The 23,106-nt window shown below is 40.6% G+C and overlaps 1 protein-coding gene across 1 annotated transcript; it reads right to left on the bottom strand.

The window, feature by feature from the left end:
* Positions 1–219: 219 nt before the first annotated feature.
* LOC145466774 (leucine-rich repeat and coiled-coil domain-containing protein 1-like) lies at positions 220–17,789 on the bottom strand. Its single transcript, XM_081450486.1, has 24 exons — positions 17,211–17,789; positions 16,169–16,488; positions 15,570–15,625; positions 14,856–14,984; positions 12,033–12,125; positions 11,326–11,374; positions 10,919–11,187; positions 9,498–9,597; positions 8,752–8,870; positions 8,000–8,134; positions 7,430–7,569; positions 7,117–7,233; positions 6,558–6,642; positions 6,264–6,377; positions 5,460–5,531; positions 5,246–5,320; positions 4,958–5,057; positions 4,203–4,291; positions 3,846–3,920; positions 3,056–3,169; positions 2,488–2,582; positions 1,282–1,419; positions 914–1,049; positions 220–468 (listed from the first exon to the last, which is right to left on the bottom strand). Exons 1-24 carry the CDS (start codon positions 17,522–17,524, stop codon positions 337–339), a joined length of 3,066 nt encoding a protein of 1,021 aa, XP_081306612.1. The 5' UTR covers positions 17,525–17,789; the 3' UTR covers positions 220–336.
* Between the last annotated feature and the right edge of the window lie 5,317 nt (positions 17,790–23,106).

Genomic DNA, 23,106 nt, shown 5'->3' with positions numbered 1-23,106 from the left:
CTCTCGTGAGCTCTGACATGAATGGCTTGATACCCTTTGAGAGGACAATAGAACAAACAACAGAAACAATGCCCCTAGCCCTAAAACAATAACAGCTGCTAACAATGAAGAGAATTACAAGCTCACGAGAGCTACTACACTTCTGCCCCTGTATACGTATCTATGCAGTTGCGTGTGTATTTCTAGGTAGTGTAATTAAGATTTAGCATGATGAGCAAATGATGAAAATAGTGTATTTATTCTTATAAATAATATACATTCTCTCTTTCTGAAAACAGAAATTTTCAAAATAGGTGTATATATTTACAACATTGATGCGCTATGAGTGAAGTATATTCACGTCCCAGCTAGGTCATGTTGAATTTCAGTGAAAGCCGATGTGAGTTTCTGAAGGCGTTTTTCCAAAGTTTTCTTCGTTATTGCATTCTCTTGTAAAAGTACGCGCATTTCATCCTCCACTTCTAACACCTGCAAAAAGATCAATGGTGACCTATTAATTAATTTCAAGAAATAAATTTTACCTCGCTCGAACTTGTACCTCTCGCTTTGCTCGAGGACTGAAGATAAATAAGCGAAGGATTAAGCAAAGGTTGACTTGTGACAAGTCTATACAAATTAATGATAGGGGTGATATTTCTTCCTCTTTCAAGAAAACCGCCCTAAGTTTCTTATCTTGTTGTTCCTCCTGCGATTAAGAATTGATCACAGAATTCATAGAAGGCTGTTTTAACACAGCCAAAAGAACTTTTTTGAACAGTGCTTAAGGTGAGTATAAATTGATGTAATGTTAGGTTCTTGTTCAAGCTCATATTTGTGTTTAGATTTAGCTAAATGGTTCTCTACTGTGAAGTGATTGTACCGCGAATAAAAGAGGTCAAAGAACGTTGGAAGTATAAAGTTTATCATGTCTTACCCTAGAGTTGGCCTGTTCTATCTCACGTTGCTTTTCATTGGTCAATGTTAGAATCTGTTGTTCATGCGCCTGTCTTTCTTGCTCGAGTTGTTTGCGGAAAGCGTCATCACAGGTTTTTAACCTCTCCACAGCGGAACTAAGCATTTTTAAAGGAGAAAACGCCGTGTAATAAGATACAAACAATAACAAAAACAAAAAACAGGAAAAATACTCTCTGGGTTATTAAATAACTTTTCTGTGTTTGCGTCAATCCTGCCCACTTTATAGATGGTTTTTAGTAACAAGAGACTTGCAGTTTTTTTTATCATTGCTCCTCTTGTTTGATGTTGTTCTGGATACAAACAAAACTACAAGACGTGTTAGCTTACTTGGCCGCTTGGATAGCTTTGTCTCTCTCCTCAGTTAACGTTTTCTCTTTCTCCTTAAAATTGTTCCTCATCTCTACGACTTCCTTCTCCAGTTTGCTTATGAGTTCACTCTTTTCCTGCCACTTTGCTTTTAGCGTCCTGTCAAGTTTGAGATCCTTATAAGATCCAGCCGGACTCGGTTAAAGATTTCTTATTAGGGAGTTAAAGCAACGACGATGGCGACGGGAGTACGACGCCCGGCAAAAATGAATTTATATTTCAACTGCGGATTTCGCAATTGTCTGAATCTGTTCAGAACGCCAATGGCTCTAAAATCTTGCTCGGGCTACGAAAAATTAACCGTCGGGGATTGCGTTCCTCAGACTACGCAGAACTTGGTCATCTCAAGTCCTGTACAAAGATTTATAATGCACTTGCACAGCTATTGTATTGCTCATTAAACCTTTTGTTTGGCTACGTTCTCGTTACCGATAAAGGAAGCGCAGACTAAGTTGATTGCTGCACGAGGAAAAACTGGGCTACAAGAAAGAAATATCAGGCGAAAACAAACGGCCACTCAGGCAGCTACAAGGCTGAGACAGTAGGGGAAACAGGTGTGCGTTGCGTTTATTCCCGTCGTTTTGGACGACGAAGGGCATATCTACAAAAAAAAAAAACTGTAAAGATTGCACGATCCTTAAGCATCCATGCGAAACTTACACGCACACGTGCGAGTTCCAAAGCCAATTCGTCATGGTAAGCACGCGTCACGTTTTGAAGCATCCTCGTACAAACCTCGCAGGCTCAGTGACCTTCAGACCGGACAATATTTCAGTTGCTAGGGGTGCTTTCCATTATGCCAAACCGACCGGTCAGAGATCACTGGGAATACCCGAGGAAAACGGGACATTTTCCAATTAAACTGAGCCAACCAATAGGAATGGCTCTTACCATTTTTAATCCCTTTTCCGAATTCCCTAATTAGGGCAAAGAACCGGGTCGTCAAAAATGGAAAAGCGAATTTCGGTCGGAGATATTCCGACCGAAATAAGTGGACCGCCTCCAGAGGTGATCCCGAATATTCCGGTCAGCAGAAACCGAAACGGACGTTTCTATTGGAATTCCGACCGAAATTTCCGGAATCTTTGGCACAATGGAAAACACCCTAGGTGATAGGGAAAGACCTTGCATCGAGTGCTACGTCAGGTAACAACATTTTAAATGTACCTGTGACTTTCTTTGCAAGTCTGAAGCTCGCCTTGTGTATTTTTTAATTCTTCTTTGAGTGATTCCTTGCGATCAATAAGCGCATCCATTTGCTCCTGTTAAATTTGAATAATAAGTCACAGTATAAAGTTAATGTATAATGCACAGAAAGAAAGGGTCACGAGCGACTTGTCATGGAAAGACGGCTCAGAAAAGACAGATTATAAAGGATTTAGAAATTCGCTTAGTTACTTTTTCACAGTACTGTGGAAAGACCTGTTACTACGGAGGCGGCGTGGCCGAGTGGTTTAGGGCGTTGGATTTGAAATCTGGGGGTCCCTGGTTCCCTGATTTGTTCTTGGTAGTCCCGAGTTCAACTCCTCCACCTCGTTGTTGCTAACTGGTCAGCCTCCCAACAGTTGGGATTCTTAATAATTTATGTTCAATTTACAATATTTGGTAGTTTATTTACAGTGTCCCCAATTAGCACAACAGTGCAAAATAGATTCGACACGCAAATAAGGTTATTTATTTTCATTTTATTTTTCGTAGATATGCTGTGTAAGGAGAATTTAGAGGCAAATCTGACCTGCAGCTCCTGATTAGCAGATGACTCGGCAGCTAACTGCTCTTCAAGATTTCTCTCGCGTGCTTTGCTGTCCTCTTTCTTCTGGCGCATGTCGGAATCTTGATCTGCAAGTTTCTAAAGAAGACAGACAAAGCTTTAACGGTTGATGTTTTTAACGTTCGTTCGTCCGTCCGTCCGTCCGTCTGTCCGTTCGTTCGTTCGTTCGTACGTTCGAGGCGTCTAATGGTTAAGGCCCCAGGCTCCAGATTGAGCGGTCTGGATTCAAGCCCTGGCCAGGGTCATCGTGTTGTGTTCTTGGACAAGACACTTTACTCTCACAGTGCCTATCTCCACCCAGCTGAATAAATTGGTACCGGCGAACCTAATGCTCGAGGTTAACCCTGCGATGTACTGGCATTCCATCCAGGGAAAAGGGGATATACTTCTAGTCGCTTCACACTTCAGAAACCGGAATAAGTCAAGCTGAATGAGCCGCTGGCCTGACGCAGACTTATTCTCTAGCTTATGAAAGTTAGCCCGCGGAATACCTTTCGTTGCCGAGGGTCGTTGCCGAGGGTTTTCCCGTGAGAACTGACCATAGCAGATCCTTGTAAAATGTCCCGTAACCGAGATAACAGAAAACATACTATGCCATAGCGCATATTACCTTCCCGTGAAGAAAAGGGTGTAGCAACCTTTCCTATTCAGAGGCAGATTAGGAGGAAAGGTGAGAATTATTTTGGGTCAGAGGTGTAAATGAGGAATGTCGAACAAAACTATAACAACGAATTTGGGTATGGGACACACTAACCTGTTTGAGTTTTCTAATGGATTCCGTCTGATCCTCAATAACTTTGGACTTGATAGCTATCGTTTCATTGGCACTCTGAGACAAAATTTATGACCGAAAGATGATGTTACTTGTTAAAGACGGCAAAGAAGTTTCTTTCAAATGAAAACGATTTTCAACAGCTAAGTGACACAAGCTACTCGGAAAATACCGTAAAAGTCGAATAAATAGCGTGATGTATTAAGCAGTGTTCGGGGAGGGAGCCCTATCTCGAGGAAGCTCTCCTTCCCCTTTGAACGCCTAACACGTAGCCTAGATTAGCTTTTGTCAACGTTTGCGATGTGAAACAATGTTATTAACTACGTCTGGTAGCCTCACCTGGCATTCCTTCTTCAGTTCGCTAACTTCAGCTGTCAGTGCTTCAATGCGAGCTTCCATTCGTCCGCGATCTTGAGCGAGTGAAGATCCTGTTGACAAAACAACTGGCCTTGAATCTTGACCGCTTGTCAAGTGCAATTACCGCTTGTCGAGGTTAACGGTGAAAATGTTGCTACGTGAGCTCGTGTTATTAGTTTTGATTGGAGAATAAGAATTGGAAACTCCTGGCCTGAGTTGTTCGGAAGGTGGATAACGCTATCCACCGGAAAAAACCACTCTATCCAGCGGACAGCGTGGTTTGTTTTGTTAACACTTATCCACTAGATAGTGATTTATCCGGTGGATAGCGTTATCCAGCCTTCGAACAACTGAGGCCTGCTGTAGACCACAAGAATTTCCAGCTTCATTTCAGCTTACTTCCTCGACTCAATGAGCAGGAGTTGCGCAGTGGTGAGCGCTCGCCTCCCACCAATATGGCCGGCATTCGATCCCGAACCTGACGTCATATGTACGTTGAGTTTGTTGCTGGTTCTCGTCCTTAGATCGAGGATTTTTCTCGTTGTTCTCCTGTTTCCTTTTATCCACAAAAAAGAACACTTCAAAGTTCCAACTCAAATGGAAACGGTGCACCAAACGCCACTCCAAGGAAGTGCCAACGCGTATTTTAAATTTCATTATACTGTAAGATGTTGCTTTTTACTACAAATTAATTTCCACTGGACAAACTATGCGTGTTGTGCTTTGTTTTGTACTACCTTGCTGCGCGAGTTCCTCACTCCATAACTTTCTTTCAGTTCTCAGTCCTTCGATCACTGATCCTTGTGCTCGTATCTGAGCCGTTAACTTAGCTTTGTCCTAAAACAAACAAAAAAATATCTCTAAAACACACTTCCAGTAGAACAAACGGACCATTCTTTGAGTACACAACAACTGAATAGTGTACAAGCTAAATTTATAGATTAGTGTGGTTTGCAATCAATTGAGTGTCGTCAAACCAAAACCAAAGTCTTTTTTAAGCAAGTAGCTCTCGGTAAACGACTGACCTGTTCCAGTACTTCCAATCTCGTCAGCTGTCTGTTAGCTTCGTTCAGTTGTTTCTCTAAACTCTGTATTCTTTCCTGGAGAAACAAGATAGAAATTTCAGTTAGACAATATACTCCTGTACATCCACCTCACTATGTGATGAGATGGTTAGCAAACAGTGTTTATCCCAGGGATGATGCCCTCACCCTAGAGATGAAGACATCCCATACATACCTTGTAATCTCCGACTATTTCTTGTCTCCCACGCGACAGTTCAGTGATTCTTCCACGCTGCTCCTTCACCATCTAAGCGTGAATATAGAATAAAAACTGAATTTACTAAATAGAGCGTTTTCACATGACGTCACGGCAACCACATTGGTGTTCCAAAACAATGAAACGGCGGCCATGTTGGTGTACCAAACCTATCCTGTGGGAATTGAACTGTTTTCTTATGTAAACACTTTCTTTTGTTCCGATAAATTTGCATAGCTGCTGGCCAAGTGAGTGAAAACGCTCTATAGTGGGTTTTCTTGGAGGCAATTTTAGTGTTCCCAATTAAACAGTAGGGGATGTTGGCATAAGAAAAGAACATATTTCCCCATGGGAGAGAAATGTCACTTTTTGGGACGTGACGTCATGACACGTGGAGACGCTCACTTCAACCTCGATCCCAGGCTCTCTTTCCTTTGCCTCCCTCAACGACAAGGAAGGCAAAGGAGAGAGAGCCTGGGATCGAGGTTGAGCTCTGTTCTCGTTCAGAGTAAACTTTAACTATGTCTCATTTGAACTCACGAAGAGTTTTCGATTGTTATTTCCAATCAGAAATGGTAAAGGTTATCATACTGGTAGGGTATGTTCGAGGCTTGTTGCTAAGTAACTCCTCTAACAAAACCGCGGGCTCAGAGACAGGATTGATATGAATTCAGACGGAACTATAAAGAACAATGAAATTGCTCTAGTACAGGGGAAGGGTAGGGACGAGTTGTAGAGTCGTTAACAAGCTTATAGAAAATGAAGTTAGATACAGGTACGTACCGCCGTGAGTTCGTTCACCATGGTGGTTGCTTTATTTTCCTTCTGTTTAATAGTGTGCAGAGCTTCTTTCTGTTGAGCGCTCTCATCGCTTACTCGTTCAAATGCTTCCTGAAGCTATTCGGTACAAAATAACAAAACAAGCTTAACATTTGACCGCTACTAAACGACATATTTGTCATTCTTATAACTTGGCTCATTGAATTTCTTTTAGCTACATAAAAATCAGTTAGGTTTAAATGACTGTAAAGGACCAAAGTGGTAACAGTGGCGTGGGTCGATGTTATTAGTACCCACCTCTCTGAATCGATTCGCTTCTATCTGAAGACCCATTCTAAACTCGTCTTCCAAGGCGGCATAGTCCACGTCTCGTTTGTTCAGCCTGTTATGGTGCAGTCAAGAGGACCGTGTTAGGATTAAAAACTTTTCAGTTTTCAAAAAGTTAAAAGTTAAGTTTTTAGAAAGTTAGTTAGAAAGTTAGTTAGAAAGGTAACTGTCTGTATCAATCCAATAGACTGGAAAAACCTTTTAGCCTTCAACGCCTGACTTTATCCTGGATAAGAGTATTGCTACACCCCCCACCCCCCACCCCCAACTCCCCCTGTCCATCGAAGGCAATCCCCGCCGCACTTTGCCAGGTTGCCGTAATTGTTCGACATTACCTATTTATTCGCTGAGCTGGAGAGGGACTTTAGGAATACAATGTATTACGCAAGTACACATAACCCTGGCGAGGGCACGAACAAGAGTCCTAGGAGTTACCCAGCCACCACGTCTCACGCACGATGTGAGTACGCAAAGTCAACCAATTTAGTTTCCATCGAACACGTTACCTATGGCCGAACTCGATTCTTACCTGTCTTGATAATCTTTTATGATCTGCTGATGAAGACCCTCCTGCTTAGCAACCTCCCGATCTACAATCTCTCGCACCTCCTGGCTGTCCGCTCGTACCAGGCCTTCCACTGCTTTTCTGTTGATAAGAGAAATAGTTCCCGCCTCTGAGATAATGCTACGGCTTTCTTGTTATACATGTTAAGACAGTCGTTACTCTGTACAAACTACCAAAAGCTAATTCTAGACTGTTAATTATAATAATAGTAGTCGTTTTGGTGGTTGTGGCGGCGGCGGTAGTCTGTTCGTTTATGGGCGAGCAACTAGACAATTACCTGTGTTCCTGTTCTCTGTTAGCAAGCAGTTCTTGTAGCTGATGTACCTGACCCTTCAGTTGTTTAACTGAGTGTTTTGACAGTTCGCATTCCTTTGTCAAGGCGCCTACCCTCATCTGCTCCTGTTGTAACTGGGAAACCTGTAAAAGATAACAAAAATTTGTTAACAATTAAACACTTTTAATCCGACTACCAACTGGCAATCAAACGCAGCTGTATTAGCGAGTAGTCTTATTGAGGAGGACTATGCGAAAATAAGCAAATGACTGAGTATTTTTTTTTTTCTGCAGGCTTCGAGAAGGTGGTAGTAATTACGAGGTGCTTCTCGATTGAAAAGTTTTTGATTAGTTTCCGACGCTTTTTAAACATCTTTTTGTTGATCTTTAATCTTGTAAACTCCTTGTCGTACGTATACCTTTAACAAGCGGTCGTCTCGCTTTGCTTATTACAAGAACACGGAAATTAAAGTCACAGCCTAAAGATGCTAACTCCATTGAATCTCGTGGAAAGGCCGCAAAATCTTTGTCCTCCTTAAGTAATGAGAGCCTACACATAATGTGACCCACTGACCGCCTCGGCATGCTGTTTGATCTTGTCTGTCTCCATCTTTGTTGTGGCTTGTTCTAACGCTCGCAGCGCTCTTTGTTGTTCTTCTTCAGTTTCTTTCAGCCTTTTTACTTCTTCACTGAGCTCAATATTTTGTGCCTAAAAGTCGAAAAAATTAAACAACACATATCATTACAACAGAAAAAAAACTGCCGGTTTCTGCTCGCACACTATGTGGCAAACAATGAAGCAAGTTTGGGAAAGAAAAACTTCGGAATTCTCACAACCTTGAACTATCTAATCTTTTCACTACGCCATGTTAACAAAACCAGAGTGCGTTAAAACTAAATGGCGTTTAGTCGAAATCAGCTTACAACAAGGAACGGACGGTCGTGAAGCGCAACTCGAATTTTCTTTTCTTTGTCATATATTGGCAATTGGTGAGAGCTTTTCAACTCGTTGGTGGGGCGTGAAAATGGGACAAAAGAAAGAACGCAAACTTTCAGTTGACGTCTGTAATACCTAACTGTCTGTGCTTATTAAGCTCTCTATAATAAATACCAACACTAGGACACATTGCCGCGATCTACCAAATTCTTAAAACAATCATAAGACAAATTTATGACCATAGTTATGGAGAGCCAAGTAAAATTTGTGAGAACATCGAAGCTTTATCGCGTGGTCATCATAATTAGAACTCAGATTCAGAAAAAAAACATTGAAAAATAAAACGTAACTAAGCCTAACGAACAAACCAAAAACAGTGCAATCCACACCTGTATTTCATTTAGAGCTTTCTGCAGAGAATCCTTTGTTTCCTTTTCTTTAAGCAGCGCACGTTTTAATCGACTGCTCGCCGCCAGCGAAGCTTCCCTTAGTTTCTTCTCCTCTGTCTCTGTTATGTGACACGTAAAACGACAAAATGGAGATTGTACTTGTCAAGTAAATGATTACATGTATAGCAAATTACCCAGTACACAGGAAAAAGTAAGTTTTCACATGATTTTCTGTTGCATGTTATTGCCTTTGCACATAATGTCGAGTCAAAGCTAGAAAACTGAAAACATTCACAAGCAAAAAAAAAAGCAATAAAACAAATAAATAAGGATGCATTAGAGCGGTTTTCAATTGAGTGTCGTAGAACCAAAACCAGACCAATTACTTACCAATTAGACTACTCAGCCAATCTCAATCTGTAGTGAAACCAAAACCAAAACCAAAGTAATTGTCTAATTACTTTCGATACTCAATTGAAAACCGCTCTAAATTATCTGTTATTAGTTTAATACATTTTTGAAAACCTGACATCCCCGCACTGGCGGATCTGCAAAATTGCCTCCATTAACACGTTTACAGGCTGTGAATATTTGAAATAAATATTGCAATCAAGTTTTGAGGAACTTACTCAACAAATCATTCCATTGCATACTTTTCTTTGTAATAATGTAACATCTTTTCTTTCTAATACTCCTAAATCTGTAAGAAGTCATTGTTATTATTCGCAATAGAACCAGACAAAAACCTTTAAGTTGCATCTCTTTAATTGCGTCAACCATTCTTCTGGCAGCCTGTTCAGCTTTCCACCTTCGCTCACGCTCAGAATCTAGTTCTTGAATGAGTGACTAAATAGGCAAAACAACAGGCCATCATGAATCCAACTATTAATTATTCAGTTTATTTGGCACAAAAATGAAGTTACAAAAAGTAAGACAAAAACTTTAAATTAACTCATTCAACCTCCTCAGTTTATACATAGGAAATATAAGATATTTTCTGTGTCTCTATCGAGTTTTAGTATAAATCTACTAGCGTTCTATCACGAATGGCGTTCTCTGATTGGCTACGCCACTCACTATCTGCGCCCTCGTCAACTATCACTAGAAATCTCGAGCTCGTATTAATCTAATTGTTTAATAGAAACATGAGTGGGAATTTGGGACAACGAGAAATGCTGTGGGAACACAAGCCAATAGGCAGGTGTTTCCACAGCTTTTTTGAGTTCTCCCAAACTTTCACGAGTGTTTCTATTTAACAATTAGACTATGAGGTCGAGATTGCTATCCAGTGAAAGTAGACGAGGGCGTACTCAAAATGCGGCGTTTTTTCGTTTTTCCGAAGTTTTTGAAGGAAAGTTTAGATGTAAATGGATGACTAAATTCCTGAAAAGACTAAAAGAAGGACATAAACGGTTTCTTGACTTTAAAAACTTGAAATTATTGAACAAACGGGTGCGCGCGCGTAAACAACTGCAAATTTCCAATGGCAATTCAATCCGTGCGATTTTGTTAGAGCGTTAAGTTTAATAATTCGTAGAAAAATAATTGGAAACCGTGATTTGCTTTAATTGCCGTTAGAATTCTCCTTAAACAATTCTCTTTTTTCGCGCCGTCATTACGTCAACAGCTCGCGCTAGTTCTGTGTTTCTTTCGAGTTTTAGTATAAATCTACTAGCGTTCTATCACGAATACCGTTCTCTGATTGGCCACGCTACTCACAATCTATTCTGTAATAGATAGTGAGTAGCGTAGCAGTGTGCACTTGTTAACAAAATGACGGCCGCTGCTTGGCGTTTTCTAAGTGTCTATGAAGAGGGTTTTCGATAAAGTTTTGAACGACTAGTAGATTTATACTAAAACAATTAGATTATTCGCTCTCGCTTTCTATGCGTGATAGTTGACGAGGGCTGCGCCCTCGTCAACTATCACGCGATAGAAATCTCGAGCTCATAATCTAATTGTTAAAAAGAAATACGACTTCTAAACAATCAGCGCGCGTCTTTTCTCTTGGCCATTTTCTAAACAGTACCCATAAATAGAAGTACACACCATATAGACGTGCGAGGATTTTTTGGTTCAAATTCCAGACATCTCTTTGATGGTAAAATAACTGAGCGTGTACAGACACATGTTCATTTACGATAAAGAACAATACTTATAAACTGACCAGATATGTTTCATCATCTCGTGGATCTCTGACTGCCCGTCCTGTCACTGCCTTGCCTTTGATCGCCAGATGTTTTGCTTGTTGGTCTGATGGTGATGTGGAGCTTGTTGACTCGACTGTGACATGAACAGACGGCTTTGTTCGCGTCTTTATAGGTCCCTTCTTGGAAACTGGCATTCGCTGTGTTCTTTTAGCTTTGGGAGATCGTTGAATTTGTTTTCTTTTATCAGGTTGTTCAGTTGATTCAGACTCGTCAGAGTTGCTGTTTTCTATTACAAAAGAAAAACATTCTACATGTACATTTTATACTAAGCCCATTATATCATCAAATAAATTCTTAGTATAGGTTCCCTATATTACTGTGTTGATGAAAGCAGTATCTTCAGGTCTTCAAAAACCAAACTTACCAACTCCTTCTTTTGTTTTCCCCGAGTGCCTTGAAACTTGGGTTCTTTCCTAAAAAAGGAATAAGTCTGAAGGCTTAAATAATTTTTTCCCTTAATGACTGCCATAAATTTCATTTTTTTTCCCACCAGTTGTGAGAATTTGGTTCTAAAATATAATTTATAAACATGTACTTTGACTAGTTATTTGGGAGGCACAATGACCTGGTGGTTAGAGCGCCTGACTCCAGGTCAGGCAGTCCAGGTTTGAGCCCAGACTGTGGTTACTGCGTTGTGTTCTCATGCAAGACACTTACTTACAATGGTACGATGGCTCTAAAGCATGTTTCACTCTATACACACTAGGAAAGTTTGTCTTGGTTTCTTTGGAGGCACCAAATAATTCCTATTAAGAGTCTTGTTCAAGAACACAACACAGTGACCCTATTCAGAGGGACAATAATAACTATAATTATTATAGTTCCAGTGGCGGATCTAGGGGAGGGGCCGGGGGGGGCCGCCCCGTCCCCCTTATTTTAAGTGAAAAAAGAAGAAATGACTGAAAGAAGAAAAGCCGGCAGGGCAACTAAAACAAAACCGCCTCCCACCCCCACCCCCTTAGCTCAAAATCTGGATCCGCCACTGAGTTCTGTTCCCCGTAGAGAGTTTAGTTTTCAAGACAAGGAATAAATTTAAATATATACCCAGGACCTGAGCAACATTCAACTCACCGTGTTGTGAATCAAACGAGTGAGCTGATGTTCAAGGGTCTCTAAACGAACTTCATGATCAGCTGACAGGCTGACTCTTGCTGGTGGCTTCTTCTGCAAAGAACATCGACAAATTGAAATTACCAGCAGTTCATAACAAGAACTGAGCGGTGTGCCAATAGTAAGTTAAAGGTGGGCAAAGTCTGTGTTTTCAGTAGGAAAGCATTTGGTTTTCACAAGCAGGCAAAACATTTTAGTATCAACCAGGAGTATTTCTAGCCCAGTACATTATTTGCTGTTACCAATTTTAATATCTGGGTGGAGAGAGGCACTCTGAGAGTAAAGACTCTTGCCCAAGAATACAACACCATGACCTCAGTCAGAGCTTGAACCTAAGTTACTCATTCCAGAGTTAAGTACAATTAACTATTAGGTCACTATGCGGTGGTACAAGAAATAGAATAAATCCTTTCACTGTATCACTGCCAAAGGTATGACATTATAGTGCCAAAGTAGGGAATAAGGTCAACTCAGAATAACAGTCTGAAATCTAACAATAGATTATTCCATTCGACCAAAAATTCCAGTATGAATTTCCGGAAATTTTCTAGGGCGAGTGGAACAGACTTTTTCGGTGGCTGCACCAGAGTGGAAAGCGCCCTCCCACTTTTGTTCGCTTCAACTTTTTCAATGACTTCATGTCGAGGTTTAAATAGCAAATAGAGAAGCATACAGAGCACTGATACGTCGACACAGTGACTTTTTATAGCCCATGACGGCAGGGACCTTATACAAACCACAACGCAGCGAAAACGTCAAAAAACGAAGGATTTAATGAGTCGTACAATGGCTCTGCACAAGTTATAAGTCTTTGTACATTTCTTAGCTAACGTATCCAAAACAAACAAGTACACACAGGGGGCTTTATTTTTGTTGGAATTAAACGCTTTCTTGATGCATTTAAGTTAGCATTTATCGACCGACAAGTGGCGAGTAAAATATTAATCCATTTCGAATACACGTCGCCGTCATCTTTGTCTGGGATGATCGTGGTGATCGCGGCCAAAAGAACTAGCGCTGAATAAAAAATTGCGAGTTTACATAATTTCCCAAAAAGAGGACAACCTCTTGAGGTATAACCAAATTTTCGAAAACCTTTTTCCTGGAAATTTCCGTTCCATTTGATTTTCATCCCGAAATTTCCTGAATTTTCGGTTGAATGGTTCACTTTTCGGAAATTCAACAATTTCCCGATTTTCTGGAACTTTTCCTAGGAAATTTCCATACCATTTGACCCCGTTTCGAAAATTTCGGAATTTTTGGTCGAATGGTAAGCGCCTAAGGATATTGGTCAAGCTGATTGGCAGAACTCATTTCTCCCCCTGGGAAAGGTGTGGTGGCCTCAAGGTAAGTGTGCTCGTCACTGGATCGAGCAGTCTGGGTTCATGCCCTGGTCAGGAACATTGTGTTGTGTTCTTGGGCAGGACACTTTACTCTCACAGTGCCCCTCTCCACCCAGGTGTGTTAATGGGTAGCGGCAACCTTAATGCTGGGTGTAACCCTGCGATGGACTAGCATCCCATCCAGGGGAAGTGCAAACAATCCTAGTCGCTTCATGCTACCAAAACCGATATAAGCTCTGACCCGATGGGCACTTAGCTCGTATGCAGACTTTACCTTTGCGTATTTCTCGCTCTGGGTTTACTCTTGTCCTGATCTCATTAGAGTTACATGCATGTATGTGCACTAGTGTGTAGCTTGGGCCATATAGCTCTAGCAGCATCAGCCAGATAGCGGAGCTGCATAATGTACTTGTCTAACATAATAATAGCTTGAAGTTCTCCTTCAGTAGCATGTTGGGTGGTTAAAATAATAGACAATTCAACTGAGGCCTTGAGCAATTTTGTAATAATGTTATTGCACATTACCGTCCTCACATTTGAACAACTCATTGTCCTTATTATATATTCTAATAATTATTTGTGTCACCCACACCACTTTTTATATGATATCATACACAGTGGAATATTTTCATTACGTTCCCTGACAATACTGTAGATTAGTGAATAAAACTTAGAATAATTAATTCCATTCTTTAAAAATGAATACCAGTAGCTCAAGCACTTTTTCCGTGTTTACATAGCCTCATCTAAACACGAGGAGGGTTGGGAGAATTCAAGATAGTTATGCAAACCCGAGACGTAGTCGAGGGTTTGCATAACTTTTGAGAATTCTCCCAGCCCCCGAGTGTTTAGATGAGGCTATGTAAACACGGAAAAAGTGTTCTATTGCTTTTACAAAATAATTGTCAAAAATACGTGCGAATCTGAAGCGTCACAACCGTGTTTACATACTCTTATCTAAACACACCTATCGACCAATGAGAGCGCGCGTAGTAGCTCAGTTATTTTATAAAACTCAATAGAAACACAGAACTAGCACGAGCTGTTGACAGATGTAATTATGACCCAAGCAAAGAGAATTTACACTTTGATAATCAAAGTTAACAAGTTGTTTTCCTTTTTTTAGTCACGGTGTTTTCTAAAAGAAATAGAAAACATGTTCTCCCTGTTTCTATCAAGTTATAGAAACACTCCTGAAAGTTTGGGAGAACTCGAAAAAGCTGTGGAAACACTCACCTGCGGCTCATGTTCCCACAGCATTTCTCGTTCTCCCAAACTTCCACTCGCATTTCTATAACTCGATAGAAACATGGTACATGTTTTCCATTTCTTAAATAGTTATTGTATGACATGCTGCTAACAAGTTCCCAAATGCAAGTAAAGGTGCAAGTAAATGTACATGTAGACATGGCATCCTCTGCAAATAATAGAAGGTCCATACCACTGGGGGATCTTCTGTTATCCTCTCCTCTCCAGTGTCTGTTTCTGATGATAACAGTGGCCCTCGTTGTCTGAATCTGTCCAGCACTGAGTCAATTCTTGGAGTCATAACTTCATACTTGGAATCTTTCTGTATTAAAGAACAAAGGGATTGTACAATTATATTGTGTTTCGCATTTATTAAGTCTACATTGGATACCCACCTTATGCTAGAGAAACCAGAGTTACCAACTGTGGTAAAAGACCTTTAAAAAAGATCTTAAAAGATCTTTGAAGATCTGGGCACAGAAGGATATTTTGTGTATCTTGCAGAGTTCCCATTAACGCACAGGTGTGCATCTTATATGCACAAAAAATGAAAAGGATGCACAGTATATTGGTAAAGTACATCCTTGGGTGCAGGAAAAAGTTCCGAAAATTTTAGTAATAGGTAGAGGACCCCTGAATAGCAAAAAGAACCCCCAACTGTTTGGAACTGGGGTCCCAAGGACCCTTAACTATCAAAACAACTTGTAAGCAAGCCAAATGCACTGGCCCTAGTTGTTCAAAAATGGATTATGCTATCCACCAGAAAAATCGTTATCCTGTGATAAGTGTGGACAAAACAAAATACGCTATCTACTGGATAGTGATTTATCCAGTGGATAGTGCTATTCACCTTTCGAACAACATGGGCCTGATCAGTAAACTATATTTGTAACAGAAACCTACTTACCAAAGGGCTCTCAGTAGAACTTTCTGATTTAAGATACTCTACATAGTCCTCCATTTCTACAAATAAAAATAACAAAATTAGAGAGCTGCATTTACAACAAAACAGCTTAGCATAAAACAAAGGAAATTAGCAAAACTTCAACTTACATTGTACATAAGAAATTCAGTTTAACCAGTCCTGTGTACAGAAAGTTGGCTGCTTATTGAGGCTTAAATTTCAAACAGTCAAACTAGTCTATGAGTCATACATATGAGTACACATGTATTGTGTTCTCATTTCCGTTATTGAGAGCTACGGTAATCATATATAGACTGACTTGACCCGAACAGGTTGACTGGAGTGCTATTCCACAAAACATCTGCAGTACTAAGGCCAAGGTGTCCAGGTGTGTGGATTGGTACTGAGCATACAGGACAACAAGGACAAAGAGAGAACAAAAAGATACAGGTAGATTTCTTGTATCTCTTACTAACCCTTCTGTGCCCCCTTACTGCCTTCTCTTATTTGACCAAAGAGATAACAGAGATGGATTGGGAAAAGAAACATGGTAATTTCAGAACATAGAATGGAGAGGAAAAAAAAAACAGGATAATTTGTACCCATAAACACATTGTCCCTTGTTGCCCCTGGCTTTCCCGTCCGGTCAAGCCCGTCTAACACTTCCAGTGTTTTCAACGCTGTGAGGACACCAGATCGGTAAGCTGATATCTCACACACGGGATTAGCTTCTCCATATTGAGACAGTGTAAGTTCTTTAAGCATTCTGCAGCCGATAAGACAACTGATTACATGATCCAGTGAGGTGAGCTGGTTTCCATGGAGATATAAGTTCCTCAAGTTAAAGGCAGGTCCATGAAGTTTCTTCAACCCTGATAGATTATGAATTGCATTGTACGATAAGTCCAGCCTCATCAGATTCCTGCAATGACAGGAATTAAAATGCTTTTTAGGTGAAATGAAAATGTGAAATGAAGGGAAATTGAAATGTTTTTGACAGTATTTAGGCTAACTGAAGTAAAATCAAAAAAAAAAAATCATAATATCAAGAGCGGAAGCCACATCAGCTCTATCTGGTTTTCTTGCAGGTCCTCTATACTGATCAAATTGGAATTTAGAAATGTTGGTTTTTGAGGAGGAATGGAAACCAGAGTACCCAGAGAAAAACCCTTGGAGCAAGGCGAGAACCAACCCACATAATTATGACACCGTAATGGAATCGAACCTAGGCCACAATGGTTTTCATACGGGTCCTCTGTGCTGATCGAATTGGAATTTGGAAATGTTGGTTTTTGAGGAGGAATGGAAACCAGAGTACCCACAAAAAAACCCTCGGAGCAAGGCGAGAACCAACCCACATATGACACCGGAATGGAATCGAACCTGGGCCATAATGGTAGGAGGCGAGCGCTCTCACCACTGCACCAATTTAGTGGCCAATACCATAAATGTAGCTTTGTAATGTTAGATAGAACCAGAGAGCTGTTACACAAAAATCTACACATAGTGCCTCAATAAAATTTCTCTATGACGTCTGAGGAAAACCTAACTGCATATAAAATCTACTGAAGATTCAGTTGAATCTACTGAAGCTTATCTCTTCTCCCGTCCCTTCTTAAAACAAACACAGGCAACAAGTTTTACCTCAGGTTCTCAAGTCCTTCCACAACTTGTAATTCATTGCAGGATAAGTTAAGGGTCTTGAGGCTCTTCAGACCACCAAGTCCTTGAATTCTTGTGATGTGATTTGACGACAAATCAAGATACTTGAGGTGCTGAAGTCGGTCAAGGTTTTCTATAACAGAAATGTTGTTGCAGTGCAGATTTATAGAAATCAATCCTGGATCCAGATGAAAGTCAAACAGACTGTTTATCTGTGAATCTATAAAACAGATCTCCTTTGGAAAAGTAGTGGAAACCACATCATCACTTTCTGTTGCCATCGTTGTTTTGCTCATACATTCGCAGATTTTCAGTAGAGTTAAATATTTTTCTCATTATATCCAGCCATATAGATACCCTATGATTATTCATCTCTATTAAGGTATATCTCCAAGAAATAACATGGCAAGTCTTGACTCAAAATTGTGTTAAACAAGAATCAGAGCAAATAAAAATTGATTTTTTTAAAATGGCGCCTAATGGTATCGTCCGCTGCCAAGAGTTTCTAATTGCGTGGTGTAACAGGCATAGAGTGTCATTGTACACGGCCAGTAACTTCTTTCTCAGGGTTTGCTCTAGTCAGTTAGCATTGTACAGTGAAACTCCGTTATCAATCTGGTCACTAACGAGCCACAAACATTTGGCCGTGTTAACGTACGTAGTGACCGTATTAAAAGGATTCTTTAAATAAGAAAATGAATAACTGAGCTTTTGTTCGGGCCCGAAATGGGGGCGTAAACCACGAGGTACAGTAATTTCAAATGGTTAAAAGTAGGCCTTGGCGGATTGTGCTAGCATAATTTTTGGCATAATTGGAGCAAAAAAGCATAATTTTTTAAACGAGCACTGCCACGGTATAATTAGCCAATTTTAGCGCTTTTTGGAGCATAAATTCGTAAAATTTTGTATTTTCTACATAAATAAGTTAAATTTAGGCAGTATGTTCTTGCAATGCGTGTTTTAGCTACGCTAATAGTAGTATTGACTTTGTTCTGACAGGCTTAGTTACTAGGCCTCTTTTGGCGGATTCTCGCGAATTTAGCGATCAGCAGGACAGCGCAGGCTAGCGCGATGTTGCAGTACAATAAGCGCTGATGTTGACTAGTGTATATTATTCTTATCTATGTTTATTCAAGAAATTATTGGTGCTGAAAGAACTCAGAACTGTCAAGACAAGTTGATTTACTTCGTGGCTTGATACGCTATAGTTTGAGTTAGTTTAAATCGATCGTTAAGTCGTTGAAGGCATTTTACAAACGGTTCAGAGATGCGAGCAGCTAATTTGGACAGCTGAGGGCCTAGACAAACTGCCATAAAACAAATAAATTTACAACAACAGTTTATTTGAAAAACATCATAATTTGGTGTCGTTATTGCGCGCCTACATGTACAGAATATACGTCATTTTGTGAGCATAATTTGGGAATTCTGGCATAATGTTGGCATAATTTGGCAAAATTTCGAGCACTGCTAGTGGCATAATATGCCACTTTTAGGAGCACAATCCGCCAAGGCCTAGTTAAAAGCGCTCTATCAGATATATATATATTTTTTCATCACTTTCTATTATTTGTTTTGAGTGCTAGTAGCGAATATCTTGTCCTAAAAGCCTGGGGGGACTTTCATATAAAAAGGACGGGGTGCTTGTCGTACCTTTTAGGGGCCGGGTTATAAACGCGGTTTTGGTGCAGCGGGAACTTTTGCGATCCTTTTTAGGGTGTTGAACCGGAAAAAAATTACAGGAGATTATGTGTTGTTTTAGGGGAATTAGTACCTCTTAGGGGTGAAAACGTTTCAAGCCCACAAAACAGGATCTTGGTACCTCGTAGGGGTTCTTTTCAAAAGTTCCGACGAGTACCCCCCGTCCGGAAAAGTCCGGAAAACTGGAAGCCCGGAATGCCGGAAACTAAGGCCCGGAATCCTAAAACCAGGAATGAAGTACATTTGTTAACCTCCCAGATCGCCTCGCTCGCAAAGCTATTCTACCCTGAAACTCATGTGCAAGTCTACAGTTGTTTAGGCCTGTCTTTTTAACATTAATAGTCGGAAAACACGTTATATGTATTTCTAAAAGAAATCTAAACTGTCAAAAAGGAGATGCTAATTTCGAGGTTTCGATCCGGGTCCTCACAAAAGGAACAAGAGTCAGTGGAGCAAAATATTTGCGTACAGCGGCAGTTTTCAGAGCGCCGGTCAGAATGTCGTCAAAGGCCGGAGTCGTCCGAAGTGTGTTTTATTTTTATACCTGATTTAAGGTGGCCGAACACAGTTTTCAAGAGCCTATGCCTAATTCACCATTGCTTTTAAGCTATTTATGCTTTGGTGCCCGTTTTTTGCAAGCGTCAAGGTTAACCACAGAAGGGTTTATTATCGCATTTTGGCTAAGGTGTGTGCTGTTGCCATGGCAACGGGGCTGGTTAAAAACAAGGCTTAAAAAATGGTTTTTGTTTATTTAAAAAAAATCCAGTCGTTAGATTTTTTTCATCATTTGCCCACTACGAATTGACATTAAATCACTTCTGTCAACACTGTTCTAATAAAATTTTGACATAGGCGATTTTCGTAATTCGCCTTTAACCGTTTTCACTGCATGTTCTGTATTATTAAAAATTCCCTATGTCAAAATTCAATTTTTTTGCGATAAAGCATTCACGTGGTTTCTGAACTATTTTTTTGCCAAATTTCTTGAAATTCTAACGACTGGATCGCTAGAAATCGGCATGTTTCTGCAAAAGCAATCGGTCTCAATTTTTCGAGCAACTGCGCGTGCGCTGCATTAAACTGGGTTCTTTCGGTAACAAAGAAAAAGCTGAGAATTGCTGGGTTCTTTGCGTCGTTACCTTTTCTAACATATCTTTGTAATAAAAGACTAAAGCCATCTATACACTGCGTTCAATAATAGAGAAAAATAGCGCAGATAGTGCGGGTGTTGAGTAAATAAAATGATCGCTCTATTGACGGCATGTTTGTTTTTGCAATCCTTGTGCGCGCGCTGAATTGCATCAGCAAAAGCGCGCGCGAAAACTGTGTTCGGCCACCTTAAAGTGGCTCCCTATAGTTTTACGATCGCGCGAGCGCTGAGGAAGCAATCTGCGCGCGCTCAAAGGAAAACGTCGGTGTTTTTTGATATTTTATTACGTCAACATGAGCACAAAAAGCAAAACTGACAGTGAATTTTCTGGCGTTTCCTTCGGTGAAATTCCGTAAAATTTGGCAGATTGGTAGTAAATATTTTACTTCAGTCAGAGCTCGTTTTTCAGGGAAATCTGTAAGACCAGATTTTTTGCAGCGGTAAAAGACATAAATTTGAAAATATCGAGAAAACTGCCTTTACAAACCCTACTGTTTTCGTGTTTAAAATTCGTATCCCGCTGGAAGCGATGTGATGTAAAAATTTTGGAAGATTTCACCGAGGGAAATTCATGAAAGTCACAAGTAAAGCCATAAAAACAGTAAAAAAGGCATTTGTTTGGGCATTTATAATTTAAGACTAAATCCCAAAATTTTAACAGAGATGATAGTAAAGCACTATTTAATCATTGCTTATTACATGTAATAAGTTTGAGAGGACTAGGTGTGAAAGCGAATGCAAAAACAGCATTCAAAACATAACACTTGCGCACGCAACGCCATAAATGATTACCCTATGGAGCCACCTTAAGGTGCTAAGGGGCACCAATATTTAACTAAGTTTTTAACATGGATACAGTTTATTAAGGTGCGAAAAAATGATTTTCTTGGGCAATAAGAACTTCATCCTGCACGTTCTCTCGTTCAAATATTGCCGAAATTCTTTGTATTCTTGCTGTTTTTCGGCCTGGTAGACATCTAAACAAGAGACAATGGGTGCATTCCTTTGGGGTGAACTGGATCTGGATCAGAAATCCAAGGTCACTCCGGATCACGGTGCATCCTCATCAGCCTCGTTCCGACCGAGGTTGCATCATCATAGGAACTGATGAATCCACTCTGGTCATGTTGGGTGACCAATCCTTATCGAGATCACCCCAAAGGAACGCACCTTTGATCTAGCCTTTGTGCAAAATCAATCTCCGGCGACTCTCAGAAATGAGTTGCTAATTCTCCATTCTCGTCTCCAGTGCCACTAACACGTGATCTAAAGAAATGGAGGCTCTGGGGACGAGAATGCCAATTCTCAGAAGTGGACACATTCACGCATGAGCAAAATATTATCTGCAGCAAAAGATGGTTACGCGCATGACTAGATCATTATTCGCAAAGAGTTATTAGGTGGCGAGCTTTCGACCAATCTGCAAAGGATGGAAGATTGCGCTAAATAATAACGATTATTTGTTTCTCCAGCTTCTCACGGGTCCGGTATCCTAAATCCTTGAATCTGATTGGCTTATCGCGCGCTACAGCGGTCGGGATTTTACCCATCCGGACCTCTAGTACGGACTGCTCCGAAATTTCCAACTTTGGCAACTTTTCAAGCTTTTTGTTACGCCGTAAAACAACGTCAAATGTAAACATCCAACACAGAGCCAAACAATTATGGATTCCGAGCAAACAGTACCGCTTTTTGTGCCCGAAATTTCAAACGCACGCTAAGCCAGATTTGAACTGAAAGGTTTCAATTAAAATTAAACTCAAAAGTTGCTTTCAAAGTAATACGATAGAGAGAAAAAAAAAAAAGCATTATTTGCCGGCCTTAGTCGGTCCGTATTGGGAAAAGGTGGCCAAGAGTCGTACTCAAGACCGAGGGCACAGTTTTCCCCAATACGGACCTCCCGCCTGGCAAATAACATATATGACTAGCAGAGACATTCAGATATCGACTACAACATCAGTTGTACCAGTCATTGATCAAGGGTTATCAGTGCACATGTCAGCCCTGATGTTAGTTAAATTGCATTGATTCGTATATTTTCTCTTTCTGAAGAACCTCAAACATCTCCCAAAACTATTCCTATTTTAACTTAATCTCGTTCCCAGATCTCTTGTGGACGAAGCCGAAGGCGAGCTCGCCTTCGGCTTCGTCCACAAGAGATCTGGGAACGAGATTGATTTTAACTCCTTTTATCATCTGAAAAAAAGTCATGCAGAGTTTTAGGATTCCGGGCCTTGGTTTCCGGCATTCCGAATTTCCAGGTTTCCCGGTTTCCCGCATTCCAGATTTCCTGGTTCCCTGGTTTATCAGCATTCCCGATTTCCAGGTTTCCTGGTTCCCCGGTTTCCAGCATTCCAGATTTCCTCGTTTCCGGCATCATTTTCTATGTATCGTATAAAGTTTCAACTCTCTTATGGGTGTTTGAAAATGTGGTCAAACATTGTCTTTCGTGTTTGATATATTACTAACAATCCGTATATTGTGATCGTCCGGGTGAGGGTAGTTCTGAAAAGAACTGTTGTTGGTGACTGACGTTTCGACAACCTGAGCGGAAGTCATCTTCAGATTCAAGTGGGACTCTGCTCCGTGCTTAACCTACAGTACAAACTATTTTCAACGACTGACTCTGGAAAGCTGGTACACTAACCTAGAACAAACGCCACTTAACAGATGTCAGCAACTACCGGCGCCTTACAAACGACAATATCCATGACGGAAACGAAACCGACAAACTGACTTTTAACAGACCGACTTAATTTTACCAACAATAGACGGACCAAAAACCGCCCAATTTGACTTACAATAGTCGGATCGAAACCGACCAATGACTGATGACAAACCAACAACAGTTCTTTTCAGAACTACACTCACCCGGACGATCACACTATACGAACTACTGATACTCCCGGGTTCAAACCATTTACTATTTTACACGAGCCTTTCATACAATACCATCATGGCTTAACTGACCAATTACGTTCAACGGACCAGACTTATCGACTGACCAATACTATTCACTTGACGTTG

This window comes from Orbicella franksi, chromosome 13 (genome assembly GCF_964199315.1).
Source record: "Orbicella franksi chromosome 13, jaOrbFran1.1, whole genome shotgun sequence".
NCBI lineage: Eukaryota > Metazoa > Cnidaria > Anthozoa > Scleractinia > Merulinidae > Orbicella > Orbicella franksi.
Note: the sequence above shows the minus strand (reverse complement) of the source record. Positions and strands in the feature narration are given on the sequence as shown.